We start from the raw sequence: 19,838 nt of genomic DNA, 5'->3' as shown, positions 1-19,838 counted from the left end.
TCATGATCTCACGGTCCGTGAGTTCAAGCGCCGCGTCGGGCTCTGTGCTGACAGCTCAGAGCCTGGAGCCTGTTTCAGATTCTGTGTCTCCCTCTCTCTCTGCCCCTCCCCTGTTCATGCTCTGTCTCTCTCTGTCTTAAAAATAAATAAACGTTAAAAAAAAAAAATTTAAAGTGCTCTTCTCGTGGGTTCCAGCCCTGCATCGGCTCTGGGCTGACCGTGCGGAGCCTGCTAGAAATTCTCTCTCCCTCTCTCTCTCTGCCCCTCCCGTTTGCACACGTGCTCTCGCTCTGTCTCTCAGAGAAATAAATAAACTTAAAAAAATTATTCAGACTTTAAAACAGCCAGAACAGAGCATCAAAACAGGTGCATAGGTCTGCGCTCCCGTGAGGCCCGTCCCACTTGACAGGTATTTCTTTCTAAGCCAGTGACTGATGTCCTCAAACCGGCTCTCCCTGGGCTCTCTCCAAGGCCACCTCCCTCCCCGATGACTTCCTTTCCCACCCTCCTGTTTTGTCCTTCTCGTTCTCTTATCAAGCTCGGAAAATACTTATTTAAATTTGTTCCTGGGGCGCCTGGGTGGCTCAGTCGGTTAAGCCTCTGACTTCGGCTCGGGTCAGGAGCTGGTGGTTTGTGAGTTCAAGTCCCGTGTCGGGCTCTGTGCTGACAGCTCGGAGCCTGGAGCCTGCTTCGGGTTCTGTGTTTCCCTTTCTCTCTCCGCCCCTCCCCTGCTCATGCTCTGTCTCTCTCTCTCTCTTTCTCTCTCTCTCTCTCTCTCAAGAATAAACATTAAAATTTTCTTTAAATTTGTTTGTGTGTGTCCGTGTTTATATCCTCCCAGGAGAATGTAAGCTCCAGAGGGCAGGGGTTGGCCAGCTCGTATGCCACTGTGTCCCCCCTCTACCCAGTGTCCAGCACGAGGCAGGCCATACATGGAGCACATGCTCAACATTTGCGCCCCGCCCCCCCAGCCCCAGATCACGAATGGTGGGCTCGGAGGGCGAGAAGGGCTCAGGGTCCAGCTCACACCTTCCCTGGGAGCGGCTTCAGCGTCAGCCCACTGCCGCCTTCTTCGCTTTCCCATGCAAAAGCGGCATCGTGAAACCTGCACGGTTTGCCCTTTTCGGCCCACTTTATAGGAAGAGGGCATCCTGCAGAAATTAAGGAAAGCTGGGATGTGCTTCTCGCTAGCTGTGTTACCTCAGGCAAGTTATTTAACCTCTCTGTGCCTCACTTTGCTTCATCCGTACAAGGGGAGAAACCACGGTCCTGACCTCATAATATCCTTTTGAGGTTTCAGCGGGGGAAGATTTGTAAAGGGCTTAAAACCTCACCTGCCCGTAGTGTCACGTGTGTGTCACATTTTATGGAGGGGAATGTGACGGCGGAGGCTAATAGTATATCCCTGCATGATAAATGGGAAGAATGCCTTTAAGATCTGTTAAATTCATCATTATACACCTAAGCGCTCCATTTTGTGTTCTGAGCACTTTACACGGATTAAGTAATTTATTTTTCCCCACGGCCTTTCACAGATGGGGAAACTGAGGCACCGAGAGGCCAAGAAACTTCCCCAAGATTCCCCGGAGAGCAAAAGGCAGAGCTAGGCATTTGAGCCCCTATTTTTTGTTTGTTTGTTTGTTTACCAATAATCCATGTGACCTGGTTTGTAATCCACATCCGTGTCTCAAGTGCACGTGGGAGACTCACGTAAGGGACAATGGGCTGTCACTGGTGGCCAGTGAGCCAATGAAACAGTCCTCCCAACTAGGGGGCAGATTTAATGAGGAAAGACACCAAAGCTCACAGAATCGTGTGCTGGCGAGAAGGAGGTGAGTCCACGGATCTGGGGAGAGGAAAGGAATAGTTACCCAATTAAGATTTTACTTCCAGGAGTAAACTCCCAAATGCAGATGGCACAGGATGGTGTGAACGCTGCAAGAGCCTGGGTTGATTTTTTTTTTCCCTTCCTTCTTCCTCAAAGCCGTGAGGAGCCAGAGATCGGGAGGGAGGCGAGAGCCCACACATATCCCAGCATGCCAGCCTGTGCCCTGCCGAGCAACCTGACTTGTCTGCTGCTTCTAAACAGCTGGAAAAATGTCAAACTGTCATCAGTGATTAAAGTGGGATTTTCCAAAGGTTTCAAAAATATTTCAGAATTCAAGAGCTTATTCCTCTCGCGGAAGATAAACCCAAGCCCCATTCCCTGAGCGGATGCCTCATGGGAGCTGGTTTCCCGGCCGGTTTTCCTCCCTGGGTTTCCATGGTGGTGGAGGGCAGCCTTCGCCTTTGCTGTGTGGTGCCTTTGCGGCTTCAGGCGGGTCTTCTTGGCTGTTTCCAACCAACCAAGATGCACGGGAGCGCACGCGTTGGCCCAACACTCCCCCAGGATGCGCGTAACTCTGAAATATAATTACGGTGGGTCCATGTGCCCACCTCGCACGCCTGCAGGGCTCCTGAGGGACGGACCGATACCTCGTCCACTTCTGTGTGCAGGACCAGTTATGCAATTTTCAGGGCTCAGTGCAAAATGAGAAGGTGGGTCCCTTGTTGGAAAGTTATCTAAGAATTCCAAGATTGCAATAGCAGAGCATGAAACTAAGTGCAGGACCCTTCTTTTTTTTGTTTTTAATATTTTTTAAATGTTTATTTATTTTTGAGAGAGAGAGAGAGAGAGAGACAGAGAGAGACAGAGAGAAATAACAGGGGAGGGGCAGAGAGAGAGGGAGACACAGAATCCGAAGCAAGCTCCAGGCTCCGAGCCATCAGCACAGAGCCCGATGCAAGGACTCGAACTCGTGAACTGTGAGATCATGACCTGAGCTGAAGTCAGACACTTAACCGACTGGGCCACCCAGGCACCCCAAGTGCGGGGCACTTCTAAGCACGGGGCATGGTGCACAGGTCACATGCCCATGCAACCAGCCCTGTCCACATAGGTACCTCGTCTGTGCTCAGTCAACGCTAACTGAATATATATCTTGCCATTGTCATGACCGCTCTGAGCCTATTCTTTTGACTCTTGGAGTTTAAACATTTTTTTTTTTCCCATTTGCTGAGTGCTCACTGGGTCCAAGGCATCATTCTTAGCACTTTCCGTGTGTCAGTTTGTCTTCGTGAAAATGCCAGGTAGTAGAAACTATTACTGTTCCCAGATGGAGGCAGGGAGAGCTAGGTCAACAGGCCGCAGGAGTGTTTCCATATTCGAACAAACAACAAACCATGCATGTACGGAACAGCTGGATACCTGCCTGCTCTGCTCACCTCCTCAGGATTACAGAGTCCTTCCAGCGTGCTCCAAAGAGCGCGCTGCTAATTCCAGCGCCGAAAAGCCGGTTGAAATCTACAGTCAAACATCTGGCGTACCCACAGTGTGCCATGGGCTGGGCAAGTGCCTGAGAGGACAGTAGACAAAGGACTGAATGTGGCGTTCTGGAATATGATCGAGACCAGGCCTGGTGCACAGATGCTCCGTTAATACCTGTTAAATTGAGCTGAACTGAAATCAGGAGCCCAAACTCAAGACATTCAAGCCCAGTTAGACCCATTGCTCTAGATGTGTCAGTCCTTATATTACTTACCTATCGCCACGTAAGAATTATTCTAAAACATAGCAGCTTAAAACTGGGATCAGCAAACTTTTCTTTAAAGGGCCAGACAGTAAATATTTTAAAGTTTATTTATTTATTTTGAGAGAGAGAGAGAGAGAGAGAGCACGGGAGGGGCAGAGAGAGAGAGAGAGAGAGAGAGAGAAAGAGACAGAATCCCAAGCAGGCTCCGCACCACCAGCACAGAGCCTGACGCTGGGCTTGAATCCATGAACCATGAGATCATGACCTGAGCCGAATCAAGAGTCAGCCGCTTAACGGACTGAGCCACCCAGGCGCCCCCAGATAGTAAATATTTTAGATTTGTGGGCCATGTGGTCTCCACTGCAACTACTCAATGACCCCTGTGGTTGGAGCATGAAAGCAGCCATAGGCAATTCTTACGCTAATGGTCATTTCTCTGTATTAATAAAACTTTATTTGCAAAAACAGATGGCCGGCCCACCTCCCAACGTCAAACAATAAACACTGATGATTTCACAGTTTTTGTGAGTCAGGAATCTAGATGATGGTGGCCCAGGGTTTCTCACGAGGTTGCGATCGAGTGGTTGGCTAGGACTACAGTCCCCTGAAGACAGAGCCGGGACTCGATACTCTGCTCCCCTGCTCACCCACGTGGTTGCTGGCAGGCCTCCCTTCCTTGCCACGTGGGCCTCCCCATAAGCTCTCTGGGTGACCTCACAACATGGGAGCTAGTCATGGGTGAGAGAGAGACAGAAAGTGCCCAAGACAGAAGCCATAGTCTTTTGGTGACCGAGTCTAACCTCCGAAGTGGCATCTCATCACTTGTGCCGTATTTTATTCAGTAAAAGTAAATCGCTAAGTCCAGCCCACGCTCAAGGGGAGGGCTCTCCACAAGGACAGGAGCTGGGGACCACTGGGGGTCACCCTGGAGGCTGGGTGACACGGTCATTCATCCGGTCATTCACACAGCAAACATTCTAGATGCACCCGCACCTGCCATACACCATGCACAGGGGAAGCACCGGGAATGCAGTGGCGACAAGGCACGAGCTGCCCCACGCTGCCCCGACCCTCCTGGCCCTGTCAGCACCCGTGTTTCTTAGAACTGGTTGTGTTACAATAAAAGACAAAGAGGGGCACCTGGGTGGCTCAGTCGGTTAAGTGGCCGGCCCCGGATCTCAGCTCAAGTCTTGATCTCAGGGTCGCGAGTTCAAGCCCTGCATTGGGTGCCACGCTGGGCATGAAGCCTACTTTAAAAAAACACAGGGGCACCTGGGTGGCTCAGTCGGTTGGGCGTCCGACTTCGGCTCAGGTCATGATCTCGCGGTCCGTGAGTTCGAGCCCCGCGTCGGGCTCTGGGCTGATGGCTCGGAGCCCGCAGCCTGCTTCCGATTCTGTGCCTCCCTCTCTCTGACCCTCCCCCGTTCATGCTCTGTCTCTCTGTGTCTCAAAAATAAATAAACGTTAAAAAATAATAAATAAATAAATAAATAAATAAATAAAATATAACAGGGAAAGAGAAAACTAAGAAAAGACAAAAAAAAATTGAGGAAGTTACTTCTATAATACAAAAGATTTCCAAGAACTCATAGATGTCTACCTAGCTCAACTAACAGTCCCTATGGGACTAACTAACTAACTCCCCTAACTAACTTCCTGTGGGACCCAGACAGGCAGCCTGAAAAAGTGACGGCCGTCCCCCTCAGAGTGCAAATGTGCTCAACAGAGAACTTGGGTCCCCATTGCAAGGGAGGTGCCACCCCCATTCAAGTCCAGCCTGTGGGACGCCGCCAGAATCTGGGTCTGAACTGATTTTCTGAGAAAATCCTAGCGTTGGGATTTTATATGAAGTCTCCTAGTAAGTCGCCCTAGTAAATATGGGCAATGGCGAGAGACTGTGTTTCCCTCCTCCTGTTCTCTGTGTGTCTCAGTCTAGTTTCTCCTGGTATCAGGCCCTGAGGCCAAAGCTTGCATGCAGGTGGCCTATATGGGAAATGGTCCCAGTGGGTAGGACCAGGAAGTGAAACGGGGAGAAGGAAAACCACCAAGAGCAAAGGCGCGCTCTTGGTTGACCGTCCCTACGGGAGCTGCATGCTGCTAGGACCTTCCGAGGCACTGAAGGCTTGTGTCTCAGAACCGCCTGCTCCAGAACAGAAGGGGAAGCCTTTATCCATCCGCTCCCCCGACAGGTCAAGGGCAGCCCCACAGGTGCTAATCCCCTGGCACTTCTAGGCAGCATACAGGTGGGTGCCCACAGGTGCCTCCTGCCGTCCCAGGTCAATACATCAAAGAAGCAAGAGGTCTGGAGTGGGGGCTGAACCTGCTTGTCGAAGCCACAATAGGGCAGGGTGGAAAGAATTTGACGTGGGCCCAAGAGGTGGCCCACGGAGCCGCCCTCCCTGCCGGAGGCACATGCAGCCTCTTGCTTTTGAACTCAAGCTCGGCCACGAGACGGCTCGGGCCAACGGAAGGTGAGCCGAAGTAACCCGCCTTCGCTTTCAGGCAGAAGCCTCAAGAGCCAGGCTGTGTGATTCACTGTGCTCTCCAGATGGAGGCCCCTCTGTCACCCCGGGTCCTGGCACGCAGATGTCATGATCACTTGTAGCCTGGGTGCTTACCAGCCCCCCGGGACGCGAGGATTGTTTGGACTTTTAAAACTTTGCGACACGATCAAAGCCTACGGGCATTACCCTCAGGACACCATGTTGTGACCTCCGCCTTAGAAGAACCAAATTCTAGCGCCATAAGTGGACTAACGTGGGACTTGAGGTTCACTTTGCAAGCTGTGGATTTGGGGAAGGGAGGTCTCTCTCTGCTATATACCATAATATCCTGGCTTGGATACCGTAATACCAAGGGCAGACAAGAAAGCTGATGGAGCTGACCCTGCTCTGCGTCCTTTATGCCGGCACCGTATGCTTTCAGCATATCTCAGTTTGGACCAGCTGCGTTTCAAGTGTTCCATAACCACATGTGGCTAGTGGCTACCATATTGGATAGAGCCGCTTGAAAATACAGTTGCCCCGGACCTTTCTGTCATAGCCTCATCTCCGCCACAACATCACCTCCCCACAGATTTGTGATTATGCTTTCCAAAGGACCAGCCCAGGGGCGCCTGGGTGGCTCAATCGGTTAAGCGTCCGACTTCAGCTCAGGTCACGATCTCGCGGTCCGCGAGTTTGAGCCCCGCATCGGGCTCTGGGCTGACGGCTCAGAGCCTGGAGCCTGCTTCCGATTCTGTGTCTCCCTCTCTCTCTGCCCCTCCCCCGTTCATGCTGTGTCTCTCTCTGTCTCAAAAATAAATAAACGTTAAAAAATAAATAAATAAATAAATAAAGGACCAGCTCTCCGACCCCCATCATAGCACTTCGACTATCCTAGGAATATCACTTTCGCTTCCTGGGAAAGACTATACTTTCGGGGACCGTTGCTAGAGTTCATTGCATAGGGCTGCTGCACAAAGTTATATGGCTTAGAAACAACAGAAAGGTATTCTCCCATGGTTCTAAAACCTAGATGTCTGAAATGTGGCAGGGCTATTCGCCCTCTCTCTGAAGGCTCTAGGGGAGAATTCCTTCTGGCGTCTTTCTAGCATTTGGTGACAATCAGCACTGTTTGGCATTCCTTGGCTTGCAGATACATCGTTCCAATCTCTGCCTTGGCTGCACGTGGCTTCTCCCTCGGTGTCTATCTCTGTGTCTTTTTCTCTTCTTCTCGCAAGGACACTAGTTTTCCTGGAGTAAGAACCCATGCCACTCCAGTGGGAGACAAAACTCCAGGAGGCGTTTCATTTCAACGAATGCTGTTTGCAGTGGCCTTATTTCCAAATAAGGTCCCATTCTGGGGTTCCGGGAAAGAGGCGAATTTGGGGAAGACACTATTCAACCGGGCACACCCGGTATCCCTGTGTTGTTTATGGTACTTGCTTCTATCTTAACTTGTCCTACTTGCTTTCCTGTTTGCTCTCTGATTGCCCCCCACTAAAACGGAAGCTCCGTGGGAACAGCTGTCTCATCATTCTGCACCTAACACCATTTCTAGCGCACAGAAGGCACTCAAGGCATATTGGCTTCAAAGAGAAATGGAGGGAGGGAGCAAAGAAGAAAGAAAGTTTCTGGTTTGACATTTTTGAGATGGTGCCTGGGAATCAAGAAAGGGCTGATGCTAAGGGGGCTTCCTACAAATGGTTGCTTGGGACCAGTCTTTCTATTCTCTTCCCAGAAGCTCTAGAAGAAGCCCAGCTCGGGCTCCTGGATGGCCTCTCAGAGCTCTCCATTCCCATACCTCCTAGAAACCTGCCCTCAGTCTTATCCCACCACAGAAAAGAGGGTGCCTAGCTAGCCAGGAGGGTGGCACAGATAAAAAGGAAAAAGGAGACACTCACAACTCCTGCCCAGGGCACGCCTTGTGCCACGCTCTTCCCTTTGGAGGAGTGATGTGCACCCACAAGGGTGTCTTCGCCTTGCAACTGAGAATGCAAAGCCGTAAGGACGCTCAGCTGCCTACTGGCAATTCACAGAAGTGGGCTAGCTGGAGACCGGAGCAAACCGGAATGCTTGGTATAAACGGGTAGCAGCCATGAACCCTGGGTGACGGGGCTCACAAAGGAGAGTCTTGTGTTTCCTAGCCTTCGAGTTTTTCAAACGAACTGAGACCTGGATTTTTTAATAAAATTATCTCACTAGCAAGTGTGGGCAATCAATTCAATTTTTCAAAAGCTCAGCAGAGGCCCACCTCCCCGCCCCTGCCACCACCACCAAAAGGTTGCCTGTGACCGGAGGTAACCCTTGATTCCCACCCTCTGGGGAACGCAGCTCCTCGGAGTGTCTTTAGGAATCGGAAATTTCCAGTGTGGGTGGGAGCAAAATGGAACTCTGGTCCGTAGACTCATACGGGGAAGACTGAACCAAAAAGAGGCAAGGAACAGGTTCAAACACCTACAGTTAGGCCTACGCAAAGCAGACACCTTCTCTCCATTCCCAAGCAGGGATAAAGCATCCTTGACCTCAGTCGTAGCTTTGCCCAGGTCCTCTCCAAATATTTACATGAACTGTAAGGATCAAGGTGAAGGGAAAACCCTACAGCCTGGCTGCCCTTTCCCTTCCTTCAAACCGGGGGCTAGTCTTCAAATACCTCCCTCCCAAGCTCCCAGCACCACCTTCCCAAATCATAGTTAAGAATATCAGATGGGGTTCCAGTCGGGACTTGGGCAAGTTCTCTAAGCCTCAGTTTCCCCATCACTAAGATAAGGGCTAGGTCATACCTCAGCTTTGTACACATTAGAGAAAGGCACTTCTTTTCCAGTGCAGCCCCAAGCCAAGGCACCAGCTTGATGAGCACAGAAAGACTGGAATTCAGGACCCTCTTCGCCCCTCAGCCGGGTGCCTTTGTTCAGTGAGCAACCTGCACAACCATTCAGGGCCACCCCGGATAGTCTCTCCCTTGTAGACTTTACGTGTGATACTGTTTAACACTCATTATTGACACAATTATTGGGTAAATTATAACAAGGCAACACGTTTTTATTCAATCCTAATTTTTTTTTACATACTCTTCAACAGAGAATAGTATTAACTAAACCCTACGGCCCTGCGGCCTCTGGGGTCCTCAGTATGATTTCTCTTAGAGGCAGAGAATTAATACTGTTGAGTAATAAGAAGCATCCCCTTCTCAATTCTCCCATCTCTTCTGAAAAAGATCCAGTATTTAATAATTCCAATACTTGCTAATCAATACACACACACACACACGCACACACGCACGCACCCTCTCGAAGCGATTCCCGAGCAAGCACCGTGGCTCAAATGTTTTAGATCACTTGGTTTTAGTTGTTTTTTTATCTCTTCCCATTTCCCTTTATGGTGAGTAACACCCACTTTTCAATTTGCAGTAGCTGTATCAGGTTTTCTTTCCCAAAGCATGTATTTAAGTATTTAAAATGAGTCAACTTAAGGAAAACCGTTAAACAATAGCAGAGGTGGTGGCGGAGGGCTTGAAGTTTGGGAAACTCAACACCGCTGACTCCAGACAAGCCCAGATCCTGATGTTTTCTCAGCCTTCCCAGTTTCGAGTTGGGGGGAGGCCGGCGGATGAGGGCAAACTGTCCAACACCCAGAGGTTCCCCGCTCCGCTGCGTCTGGAGCTGGGCATCCAGGCCTTTCTGACTGTTCCAGCAGTCGGTTCCCTCTGAGCTCGACTGGGAATTTGCTCCCTGCAAGACCTGACTTTCATACACCTTCACCTCTTTGAGAGGCAGGCCCGGTCCTGTCTCCTGAGCTCTGGGGACCTTCTCGGAGAGAGACATGCCCCCTCTAGAATGACTGGGTCCTCCAGGTCGGCTCTGTCAGGCTGAGCCCAGGCCGGAGCCCGGCAGGGACAAGCCAGGGGCCTGTGGCAACCTTCCCTGGCCCAGCGAAGCCGCTGCGCCCTTCCAGATTAAGGAGTGAGTGGAGCCGGGGACACAATGAGGCTGTGTTTGATCCCGCGACGTGTCACTCATTTCAAACAATTCATTGCCACTAGACGACGACGTTGTCAGGCGCTAATTTCCTGGTGGCGCTCCATCACAGGCCTCGAAGCACCAGGGGAGGGGGGGGGGCAGAGGCCCACGGGTCGGGGGCGCGAGGGAACCTTCGCGAGCGAGGCGGGGGTTCCCGTAACGAGGCTTTAATGAGGGGAGCGCGGCCGGCCTTTGTGGAGAAGCCCAAGGAGGCGGCGGCGGCCGGGCCGAGCTCTCCGAGAGGTCACTTCCTCCCCGGGGCCGAGCACCCGCGATCCCGTTGAGGGCCAGCTGCGGCCACCAGGCCGGGCGCCCGCTGCGGGCTCTCTTGGGCCCGCGCCACCCTCGCCGGCCCCGAATTGCGGCCGGAAACGGAGTATTTCCATGCAACAATGCAAACGCGCTCATTACCATCTCCTCAATATGCATGAAGAAAATGCACTAGGCTGGCCGAGCCCCATCACCCGGCTCCGGCCTCGGCATCCAATAAGGCGACATATTCATCTCCCAAGATGGATGAGGAGGGGGCGCCGCAGGGAAGGCAGATCCACGGGGGGGGGGGGGGGGGGGAGGAGGGGACACGTCCCGGGGAGGAAGAGGAGAAGAGAGAAAATACAAGCGCAGCAGAGCCTGAGACGCAGACCAAGGAATCGGAGAAGGAAATAGATTAGGATGAACGAGAGAAAGACAGAAAGGTGGATGGAGAAATGAGGGTGAGGGCGAGGGGCAGTCACAGAGGCAGACAGCGATAAAAACAGACAGAATAAGGGAAGAGGCAAGGAGCAAAACTGGGAAAAAGTAACCGCGAAGTGGTCCAGAGGAGCGGATAAAACAACGAAATGGGGAGCGCGCGGAGGAAAGAATGGAAATGAATGAGTTAGAAATCGAATACCCAGAAAGTGGGACAGACAGACACAGACGGGGAGAGGAAAACAAAGGAGAGGGAGGCAGTGAAACTGCTCAAGTCAGGTGGAAAAAGGATGATCGTGGAGAGGTAAAGAAAAATCAGATCACTTGCGCTGAAGGCCAGGTTTTCGATCCCGGCCATCCTGGGCGCTGCGAGTCGCGGGCAGCTCGGAGACTGGGGGTCGAGGGCCAGGTGGGGGACGCGCGGGGGCGCAGCGGGGAGCCAGGGGCCGCCAGCCGGCCTCGCACCCCTCCTTGGGCTGCCCTGCAGGCTCCGGGGTGCCCAGGCCTGACTCGGGGCCCACTCTGCGCGTCGCGGCCCGCAGCCGCCGCGGCCGGCCGGGCGGCCTCTCCGTCGCCGAGAGCAAAGTTGGCAAAGTTTCTCCCAAAGTTTCCCCGACGCTTCTCGGGGACGCAGGGACCGGCTCCGAGGCCCTGGCGGCTGGTGGGGAGCGGCAGCCCGTTCCGGGGCGGCTCTGGAGGCCGCCGGCCCGCGCCTCCTGGGATGCCCGGGGTCCGGATTCTGGCCTGATGCAAATCCCTCCCGGTGAGGACGCCAGGCCACGCACTCCGGGTGTCTGCAGGGCTGCTAATAGCGGAGAGAGAGAATGCGGGGGAGAGAGAGAGAGAAACAGAGAGAGAGAGAGAGAGAGAGAGAGAAGAAAAAAATATTCTCAGCTCAATTTAAGTCTCATGGAAAGGGCTTACAACTGTAATTAAATCATTAAATTCTTGTCTACGCTTCACAGAGCGGAGAGAAATTAACTTCCCACCAACCTCATTTTCTATTTGAACATGAAATAATGATTTTCTGCCCGTCTAATTACAAAGCCAACATCTGATCAAGCCAGCATCCAGAGGGGATTATCACATGCACGAGTATTAGACCTCATTACCAGCTTGAGTGCAAAATTATTACATCTTGTAATTGGATGGTGAGATTTATATACAGATCGGCCCGGTTTCTGTAAGATTGTAATTACAAGCTTCGTTGGTTAGCTACTTATCAGAACTTTGCAGGAAAACAAAACAAATGACTGAGGAAAACGAGCATTTCATTAACCTGTAACCCGAGCGCGGGGGGAGGGAGCGGTGGGAGCGTGCGCCGCGGCGTCTGCAGGAAGCGGAGGGATCGCCGGCCGCACTGCAGCCCGGGGATTTCGGTTCTGGGAGAGAAGGACTGAAGATGGGCCTCGGCGGGGAGACCTAGGGCGACAGCGGCGCCCCTCGACGGGGACGCGCGCGCACCGTGGGGCTGGGCGAGGAGGGGGCGGGAAGTGGGCCTGGTGGCTAGGTGCTCGCTTTCAGTGCGCGGCGCTGCCCTTGAGCCTGGCGGGCCGCGCGGCCCCCGGGCATACGTCGGGCCGCGCGGCCCCGGGTGCGAGTCCAGCGAACGCTGCTGCGTGCACCAAACGTGTGCTAGGGACACCCTCTCCGTGCACTGCCACACTCTGGGCCGCGTAGAGAGAGCGCCTACAGCAAGACTCCGAAGCGCTTTGTGCGCCGGGAACGTTGGAAGAAGGCGAAAAGACGGAGAAGCTTTTGTGTGCCGCGCGTTTGTGCGCGCGTGCCTTTCCCAAATCAGCCTCCCGTGCACCTGCTTTTCTTCCCTGTGCGAGTGTATCACTTTGACCTCATCCCTTGGATTAAAAAGCTCTGGAAATGGTTCGGCTGTCCTCGAACCCCAGAGTTCAGTCCGGAGCCGGGTTCCGTTGGCCCGGTCGAGTTGGGGAGCCAGTGCCACGTCGGGGCTCGGCCGCCTACGACGCTGAGTCCCGACGCGAAGCGCGGATCGCCGGGGCCAGGGCGGGGCTGATCTCTGCTGGACACTAGGGTAGCGAAGAGGCCGCTTCCGCCCGGGACCTGGGCGCCTTCTTGAGTACGCGTATGGGGTTGGAGGGGGGTGCCTTCGGGGCTATGAGCGCCCTTAGACCTTCGTGGTTGGGTCACTGAGAACAGCCTCGTCCCTTTCCTGGCCTCTTTCCCGCCTGGCTCCACGCTGCCAGGTCAAGAGTTGGTTAATGCGGAAGAAGCGTCTCCGGGGCTCATGGTTTTTCTCTTATCCTTCTGGAAGAGCTGAGTTCAATAGCGAGCGTTTCATCCGGGCATTTACAGCGCAGCCCCAGAGTCCCCCCACCTCGGAACCTAGCTCTTGGCTCGCTCCGGTCTGGCGCCACCACTTTGCACAAACTCTAGGGTTCAGGGCCGTCGAGGCTCGAGGTCTGACACCTAGGAAACAGTCCGGGAAATAATGTTACCCTCAATTTTGTCACCCCTGAAATCTTCCGCGAGAAGGTGAGCCCCAGGACTCCCTATGCCATTTGGCTTCGAGGTTTAACTGCAAACGAAATCAGGCTCCGGGGAAACATTTCAAAGCCAGAGCTTCCCCTGATATCTCCTCGTCTGGGGAGACTCCAGCTAAGGCCAACGCCCGGTATCGGGAAGAGAAGGATGTGGGAAAGAGCTCGACCGGATTTGAGGAATTTGAAAAGGCCACACGAGTCAGTTTCCCCAGTTGAACCCCAAACCTGGCCGCCCCCAAACTTTCCCTTGTCTTCCACCCCATTTTTCTCTGGAGCCGCCGCCGGGTGCCAAGCCCCGTGGAAAGAAGGCGGGGGGGAGGGGCGTGGGGGGGGGGAGTGATGGGCGAGGTCAAAACTGGGAGTTAGTTCATTCCTCAAAAGCTGCTTGGACCAAAGATAGCCCCGGCCCCTCACTCTGACGGAATTCGGATTCAATTGCCCTCTCCATCAGCGCGCGGCGGCCAGTTTCCGCCTCGAAGCCCGAACTGGCCACTCCAGGACAGAGTCGCCGCCTCCGTGTTGTCCCCGGAGCGCTACCGCTGCAGGTCTGGCCTGCGCGTCAGTCGCAGCCGCGGCCTAAAGCTTTTAGCCCAGAGCCTCTACGATTCCGGGAATTTCAATCCCGCTGTCGGCTGCACGCCCTAATCCGTGAAGGTGGGCGTTCGGATACTGGGATTTCAGGTTTGATTTAGGAAATATTCCCCTGTGGGACCAAAAGTCTTGCCTCCCATCCCCACCCGAGACGGTGATAGGATCCTTACAGAAAGAAAACGTGTTGGCACGGTGACCGGGGAGCAGGGGAAGGGGTAGTGAAAGGAAGGATGCCTACAGACCGAAAATTCCAATATACAAACTTCTCGGAGCGCTCTGGGAAAGTTCCTGGAGCCTCAGCCACCGGCTCTCTGCTCCTCCACCATCGCACACCCGCTTAGGGCACCGGCAGGCTCCACTTCCCAGTCGTGGCTCCCCAGGATCCCCGGGGCGGGAGGGGGGGGCGCCGGGTGTCCACACTTCAGTCCCTGCAAAGGCAGAGCCCGCCATTTCTAAGAAGAGATTCGCACCCGGACACAGGAGGCGTTAAAGTGGCCGGGTAGGGGTCTGTTTCGCTCCCCTGGGCAATGAGATGGCCTTTGAAGATTCGACCGGGGCGCACCCCTTCACCCCTCGCGAATTCTTCTGGCTTTTTTCCTACGCCGCGGACAGTGCCTGGGGTCTAGAGGTGCGAGCCGAAAAAGGGTCCGGGCCGAGGAAAGCCCCAGCGCCTGCCCTGGACCAGGATCTGGTCCCGACCCAGGCCCCGCGCTGGGGCGGGGGGAGAGGTACCGTGGGCGGGCAGCGGGGAGGGGCGAGCTGACCCCGTCCTAACCCGCGTCCCCAGCGCCTCCCGCTCCCCCTCCCCGCGCAGGCCGGAGGGGGCGGGCAAGGACTCCCAGCGCCCGGGCTCGCGTCCCCGCCCCGCCCCGCCCCGCCCAGCGCGCCGTATCCTCCGGGGTGGGCGGCCCCGCCTGGAAGGCGCCCAGGCGATTGGCGACTCGGGAAGGAGACGCGAGGAAAAGTCGAATAAGAGGGCGCGACGTCAGACCCGAGATTTGGGGAAGGGCAAGGGAGGAGGTGAGGGCGGGGACGGACACACAGACTTAGACACAGATCCACGGACTCACACCCCCCGCACAGCACCCTAAGTGTCCCCAACTTTAGGCCGCCTGAGCCCAGGGCGCCGAAGCCGGGGCTGGGGGTGGGGGTGGGGGGGGAGTGTCGTGCGAGTAGAGAGAGTGAGATAAAAACAGGGGTGAAGAAAGAGTGAAGGGAGCAGAAAAGGGAGAAGAGCAAAAGGAATAGAGAGAACGGGAAAGGAGAGAGAAAAGAGTTTCCGATCGTCCAGGAGAGTGAAGGAGCCCGAAGGAGCGGAAGCGATCCTAGGGGGAAGAGGAGCGCTGAGAGGGAGGGGAGAGGAAGGGCGAGGAGGGGGAGTACCAACTAGAGGAGGGTGAAGGAAGCGAGGCGCGACACTGCTCGGGGAGAGGAGGGCAGTGAGGAGCGAGGAGCGGGCAGAGGCGGCTCGGACTGCCGAGAGGAGGGAGCGCGGCGCAGAGAGGAGGGGCTTGCGGGCCCCGTAGAAATGTCAATCAGAGCCCGGAGCCCCGGGAATCTCCGCCAATCTGTTCGGACCTGACCTGGCTCCTCGCCGCCGCCGCCGCCGCCGCCGCCGCCGCCGCCGCCGCGGAGCAGATCAATAGGCGAACGCGGAGCGCTGCGCAGCGCGGGAGGCAGCGCGGCCCCAGCCCGGCCCAGCCCCCGATGCGCGCAGGAGCCCGCGGGCGGCGCTGAGCTGGGCGGCCCAGGGGGCCGGGCCCCCTCTCCGTCCGTGCCCCGCGGGCCACCATGTCCTTCCCCCAGCTCGGATACCAGTACATCCGCCCGCTCTACCCACCCGAGCGCCCGGGGGCCGCCGGCGGCGGCGGCAGCGCTGGAGCCCGGGGCGGCCCAGGAGCCGGAGCCTCGGAGCTGGCCGCCTCGGGGTCCCTGTCCAACGTGCTCTCCTCCGTGTACGGGGCGCCCTATGCCGCGGCGGCAGCGGCTGCCGCCGCCGCCCAAGGCTACGGTGCCTTTCTGCCCTACGCCGCCGAGCTGCCCATCTTCCCGCAGCTGGTAAGCGCCCAGGGAGCCGGAGTGGGGCGGGGGGAGGGTTGGAGCTGGGGCGCGGGACGAGGTGGAGCGCGCGGGAGTAGACTAGCGGGGCCCAGGCCGGGAGGGTGGAGGCGGCGACGGCCAGGGCGGCTAGGGCTCACCCGCGCTCCCTCCGCGCGTGTCCCTTCCTTCTCCATGTGCGTACAGGGCGCGCAGTACGAGCTGAAAGACAGCCCGGGGGTGCAGCATCCGGCCGCGGCCGCCGCGTTTCCGCACCCGCACCCCGCCTTCTACCCGTATGGCCAGTACCAGTTCGGGGACCCGTCCCGTCCCAAGAACGCCACCCGGGAGAGCACCAGCACGCTCAAGGCCTGGCTGAACGAACACCGCAAGAACCCCTACCCCACCAAGGGCGAGAAGATCATGCTGGCCATCATCACCAAGATGACCCTCACCCAGGTGTCCACCTGGTTCGCCAACGCGCGCCGGCGCCTCAAGAAAGAGAACAAGATGACGTGGGCGCCCCGCAGCCGCACCGACGAGGAGGGCAACGCTTACGGGAGCGAGCGCGAGGAGGAAGACGAGGAGGAGGACGAAGAAGACAGCAAGCGCGAGCTGGAGCTGGAGGAGGAGGAGCTCGTGGGGGAGGAGGAGGACACGGGGGGCGAGGGCCTGGCGGACGACGACGAGGACGAGGAGATCGATTTGGAGAACTTAGACGGTGCGACCGCGGGGCCTGAGCTGGCCTTGTCTGGGGCGGCACACAGGGACGGCGACCTCGGCCTGAGACCCATTTCAGACTCCAAGAATAGCGACTCGGACGACAGCTCGGAGGGCTTGGAGGAGCGTCCACTGCCCGTGTTGAGTCTGGCCCCGGCGCCACCGCCGGTGGCCGCGGTTCTGCCGTCTCCGCCCTCGCCTCCTGCAGGCCTGGACCCCTGCGCTCCCGCACCACCGCCCGCCTCAGCCCTGCAGAAGCCCAAGATCTGGTCCCTGGCCGAGACGGCCACAAGCCCGGACAACCCGCGCCGCTCGCCTCCGGGCGCGGGAGGTTCTCCCCCGGGGGCAGCCGTCGCGCCCCCAGCCCTGCAGCTCTCTCCGGCCGCGGCAGCCGCCGCGGCTCACAGACTCGTCTCGGCGCCGCTGGGCAAGTTCCCCGCTTGGACCAACCGGCCGTTCCCAGGCCCCACGCCGGGCCCACGCCCGCACCCGCTCTCCCTGCTGGGCTCGGCCCCTCCACACCTGCTGGGACTTCCCGGAGCCGCGGGCCACCCGGCCGCCGCCGCCGCCGCCTTCGCTCGGCCGGCGGAGCCGGAGGGCGGAACAGGTGACTACTGAGCGCCGCAGCGGAGGAAGGGGGTGGGTTCTGGGGGTCGCGCCGGGGCGGACGGAGATGGCAGGACCCCGGGGGGCGCGGGGCGCTTTCCACCCCGCGCCCGCCTCCCGCGGCCCTGAGTGCCGGCGTGGAGCTCTCTAAAGGCCCTCCTTTTTCTTCCCCGCTTGCCTTAGATCGCTGTAGTGCCTTGGAAGTGGAGAAAAAGTTACTCAAGACGGCTTTCCAGCCCGTGCCCAGGCGGTAAGAGACCCCGCGGTAGGGGCGGACGGTGGGACAAGCAAGTGGGGGAGGAACGAACGCGGAGCACTGGAGGCTTTTGCCCCCGGGGAATGCAGCCGGGACGTGCTTTAAAAAGGGGACCAGACACACACTCCTCCGTAGCACCCGCGGGCCCAGAGAGGCCTCGGGCAATCCCAGCCCGGCACCCGGGCGCGGCCCAGGGTACGGCGCGGCGCGCGCGGTAGGAACCCGGGCCCCCGCTGGGCCAGCGGCGACTCTGGGAAGCCCACCTGGCGGTCTTCGAGCCGGGACCTCGGGTCCCTACTCCTTCCCAACCTTCTATAGTTAAACCGGAAGCCCAACATCTACAGCTGGACCTCATCTGACACTGAGACACCTCCCAGTCCCCCGGCCTCAGTCCCAGGTTGGGTGTCCCAAATCCTAGGCAGCGTCGGTGCCCCGAACTCTCACTTCCTTTGCTACCACTGCTTCTCTCTTCCAGGCCCCAGAACCACCTGGATGCCGCGTTGGTCTTATCGGCTCTCTCCTCCTCCTAGTACTTATTTTTAAAAATTTTCAATCGTTGTAATAATTGTAAAAAAAAAACAAAAAAACAAACACAAAACTCTCTGTATAGTTATGACTTGTAAGCATGTCCGTGTATGAATACCTAAGAAACAAAACTAAGCAAAAAGAGAAAAAGAAAAAAAAAAAAAGAAATAAACCAAGTTCCCTCAGTCCTCCCCAAGTGGCTTCTGTACCCTACATTAGCTGAGTTTGTGAGGGTTTTTCTGGTTGATGTTGTTCGGTTGATTTTGGGAGGTGGAGTTGCAGTGAGAATAAGAGTGTCTGACTTTTTTTTTTTTTTTGTATATACAGAAAAATGTACATATGTGTGAACCAAATTGTACAAGAAAGTATCTATTTTTGGCTAAATAAATGAGCTGTTGCCACTTTGACTATAACCTGCCTGTCTGCCCGCCCCCCCCCCCCCACGGACGGATCTATTTGGTTTTTGTTTTGTTTTGTTTTGTTTTGTTTTGTTTTGTTTTATCCGCTGCCCCCCCCCCCCCCCCGCTCCCCATGTTTGAAGAGTCGCCGGAATCAGCGGGAAAAGGACAGTCAGGACCCAGGACCGTGTGATCACAAGAGTGCAGAAGCCAAGGAGACACAGAGGTGGCGGGGCTGGGGGCACCGCTGGAGGTGAGGCAGTTGGAGAAGTAGGTGGGGTGCCCCAGGGAAAGGGCAGAGGAGACAGCTGGGGGGAAACCGGAGAAGATGCCCTCCGAGGAGCCTAGGGAGTTGGGCCCACCCGGTCGGTCCACTGGATCAACCCTGGGGTTTGGGGCCTGCTCGGATGGCATGGCAGAAAGACCCAGAGAAGGGTCTGGATGCAGAAAGGTTAGGTTGGGGGGGTTCTCATCAGTCCCGCGCCCCCATTCTTAGATAGGCACAATTGAGGTTCTCTGAGTCTTATGTCAGGGCATGTGCAAGTTCAGTTCAAGCCCTTTCCAACCTCACTGCACCCCCAGACTCCTCCTTACAGATGCGAGGGTGTGGGGTGGCGGTGAATAGGGGTTGCGTCTGGAGGAACAGCGACCCGGGGATGCACAGCATTTCCTCTTAGTGACCGTGCCCAGCCCGAATTGAGAGTGGGGGGACCTGAGTCCCGGTGGCCTCTGTGCATCTTGGCACCCCAGCGGATTTTCCCCCCAAGTGCCCTGGAAGGATAGCTGTCTAGGGTGCTGGTGGGGGGTGCGGGGGTGTTGGGGCCTCTGTACCTATCCAGCCAGGATTCCGGCTTGGGGCCTGTCAGGGGGTGGGCGGGCCGGGGGGAGGGAGCCGGGAAATTTGGGGCTGGAGCTCCCTCTACAGGACAAAAGGGCCACTCAGCGCCTGCCTCGGCGGCCTCTCCAGCCAGGCCTGGCCTGGCCGCCCGCTGGCCGCCCCGTCCTCGCTCTCTCGTTTTCTCTTTCAGTCCGACAGCCTTGCCCAGCTTTGATTTGAACAAGTTGTAGGGAGCACTGGAAGAGTGCCGCCTGGGGCACGAAGTGAAGGGTACCTTTTTTTTTTTTTTTTTTTAATTTTCCTCCTCTTTGGTGAGTCAATTTAGTTAGTAAATTTTGTGGTTAGTAAGTTTCGTCCCGTGTGGAGCCTGTGACAGTCTCGTGGCTCCCCTGGGAGGTTTGGGCAGGGCTCGAACGCCTGAAGCCACAGAACAAAGCACGGAATTGTATGTATTGTACAGCTCCAGGTTCCGCAGGAGCCTGGCCCACATGGGGACCCATCCAGGCTGGGGGGGAGTGGGGACAGCTGCCAGCGGGCACCCCCCGGGAAACCCCACTGAGGCTGGATAGGCGGGGTATGGTGGGCCC

General features: G+C 56.6%; 2 protein-coding genes across 2 annotated transcripts; one reads left to right on the top strand and one right to left on the bottom strand.

Annotated features, from left to right (window-relative positions):
* Positions 1 to 9,069: 9,069 nt before the first annotated feature.
* On the bottom strand, positions 9,070 to 15,664 carry LOC111558002 (translation initiation factor IF-2-like). Its single transcript, XM_045045854.1, has 3 exons — positions 15,455 to 15,664; positions 12,041 to 12,278; positions 9,070 to 11,566 (listed from the first exon to the last, which is right to left on the bottom strand). The coding sequence occupies exons 1-3, from the start codon at positions 15,662 to 15,664 to the stop codon at positions 11,082 to 11,084; spliced, it is 933 nt and encodes a 310-aa protein (XP_044901789.1). The 3' UTR covers positions 9,070 to 11,081.
* On the top strand, positions 14,940 to 18,422 carry IRX3 (iroquois homeobox 3). Its single transcript, XM_023245118.2, has 4 exons — positions 14,940 to 15,929; positions 16,116 to 17,235; positions 17,418 to 17,484; positions 17,966 to 18,422. Exons 1-4 carry the CDS (start codon positions 15,663 to 15,665, stop codon positions 18,018 to 18,020), a joined length of 1,509 nt encoding a protein of 502 aa, XP_023100886.2. The 5' UTR covers positions 14,940 to 15,662; the 3' UTR covers positions 18,021 to 18,422.
* Positions 18,423 to 19,838: the final 1,416 nt, after the last annotated feature.

The sequence above is a fragment of the Felis catus genome, chromosome E2, assembly GCF_018350175.1.
Source record: "Felis catus isolate Fca126 chromosome E2, F.catus_Fca126_mat1.0, whole genome shotgun sequence".
NCBI lineage: Eukaryota > Metazoa > Chordata > Mammalia > Carnivora > Felidae > Felis > Felis catus.
The sequence above is the reverse complement of the archived record's forward strand: the minus strand, read 5'-3'. Positions and strand labels throughout refer to the sequence as shown.

Excerpts from the sequence above, each read along its gene's own strand:
- IRX3 (XM_023245118.2), top strand. The coding sequence starts at position 15,663 with ATGTCCTTCCCCCAGCTCGGATACCAGTACATCCGCCCGCTCTACCCA. Across the intron at positions 17,236-17,417 it reads GGAGCCGGAGGGCGGAACAG|ATCGCTGTAGTGCCTTGGAA; the intron begins GTGACTACTGAG and ends CGCTTGCCTTAG. Across the intron at positions 17,485-17,965 it reads TTCCAGCCCGTGCCCAGGCG|GCCCCAGAACCACCTGGATG; the intron begins GTAAGAGACCCC and ends TCTCTCTTCCAG.
- LOC111558002 (XM_045045854.1), bottom strand. The coding sequence starts at position 15,664 with ATGGTGGCCCGCGGGGCACGGACGGAGAGGGGGCCCGGCCCCCTGGGC. Across the intron at positions 12,279-15,454 it reads CGGCGGCGGCGAGGAGCCAG|CGAGCACCTAGCCACCAGGC; the intron begins GTCAGGTCCGAA and ends GCGCACTGAAAG. Across the intron at positions 11,567-12,040 it reads CCCCCGCGCTCGGGTTACAG|CAGCCCTGCAGACACCCGGA; the intron begins GTTAATGAAATG and ends CTCCGCTATTAG.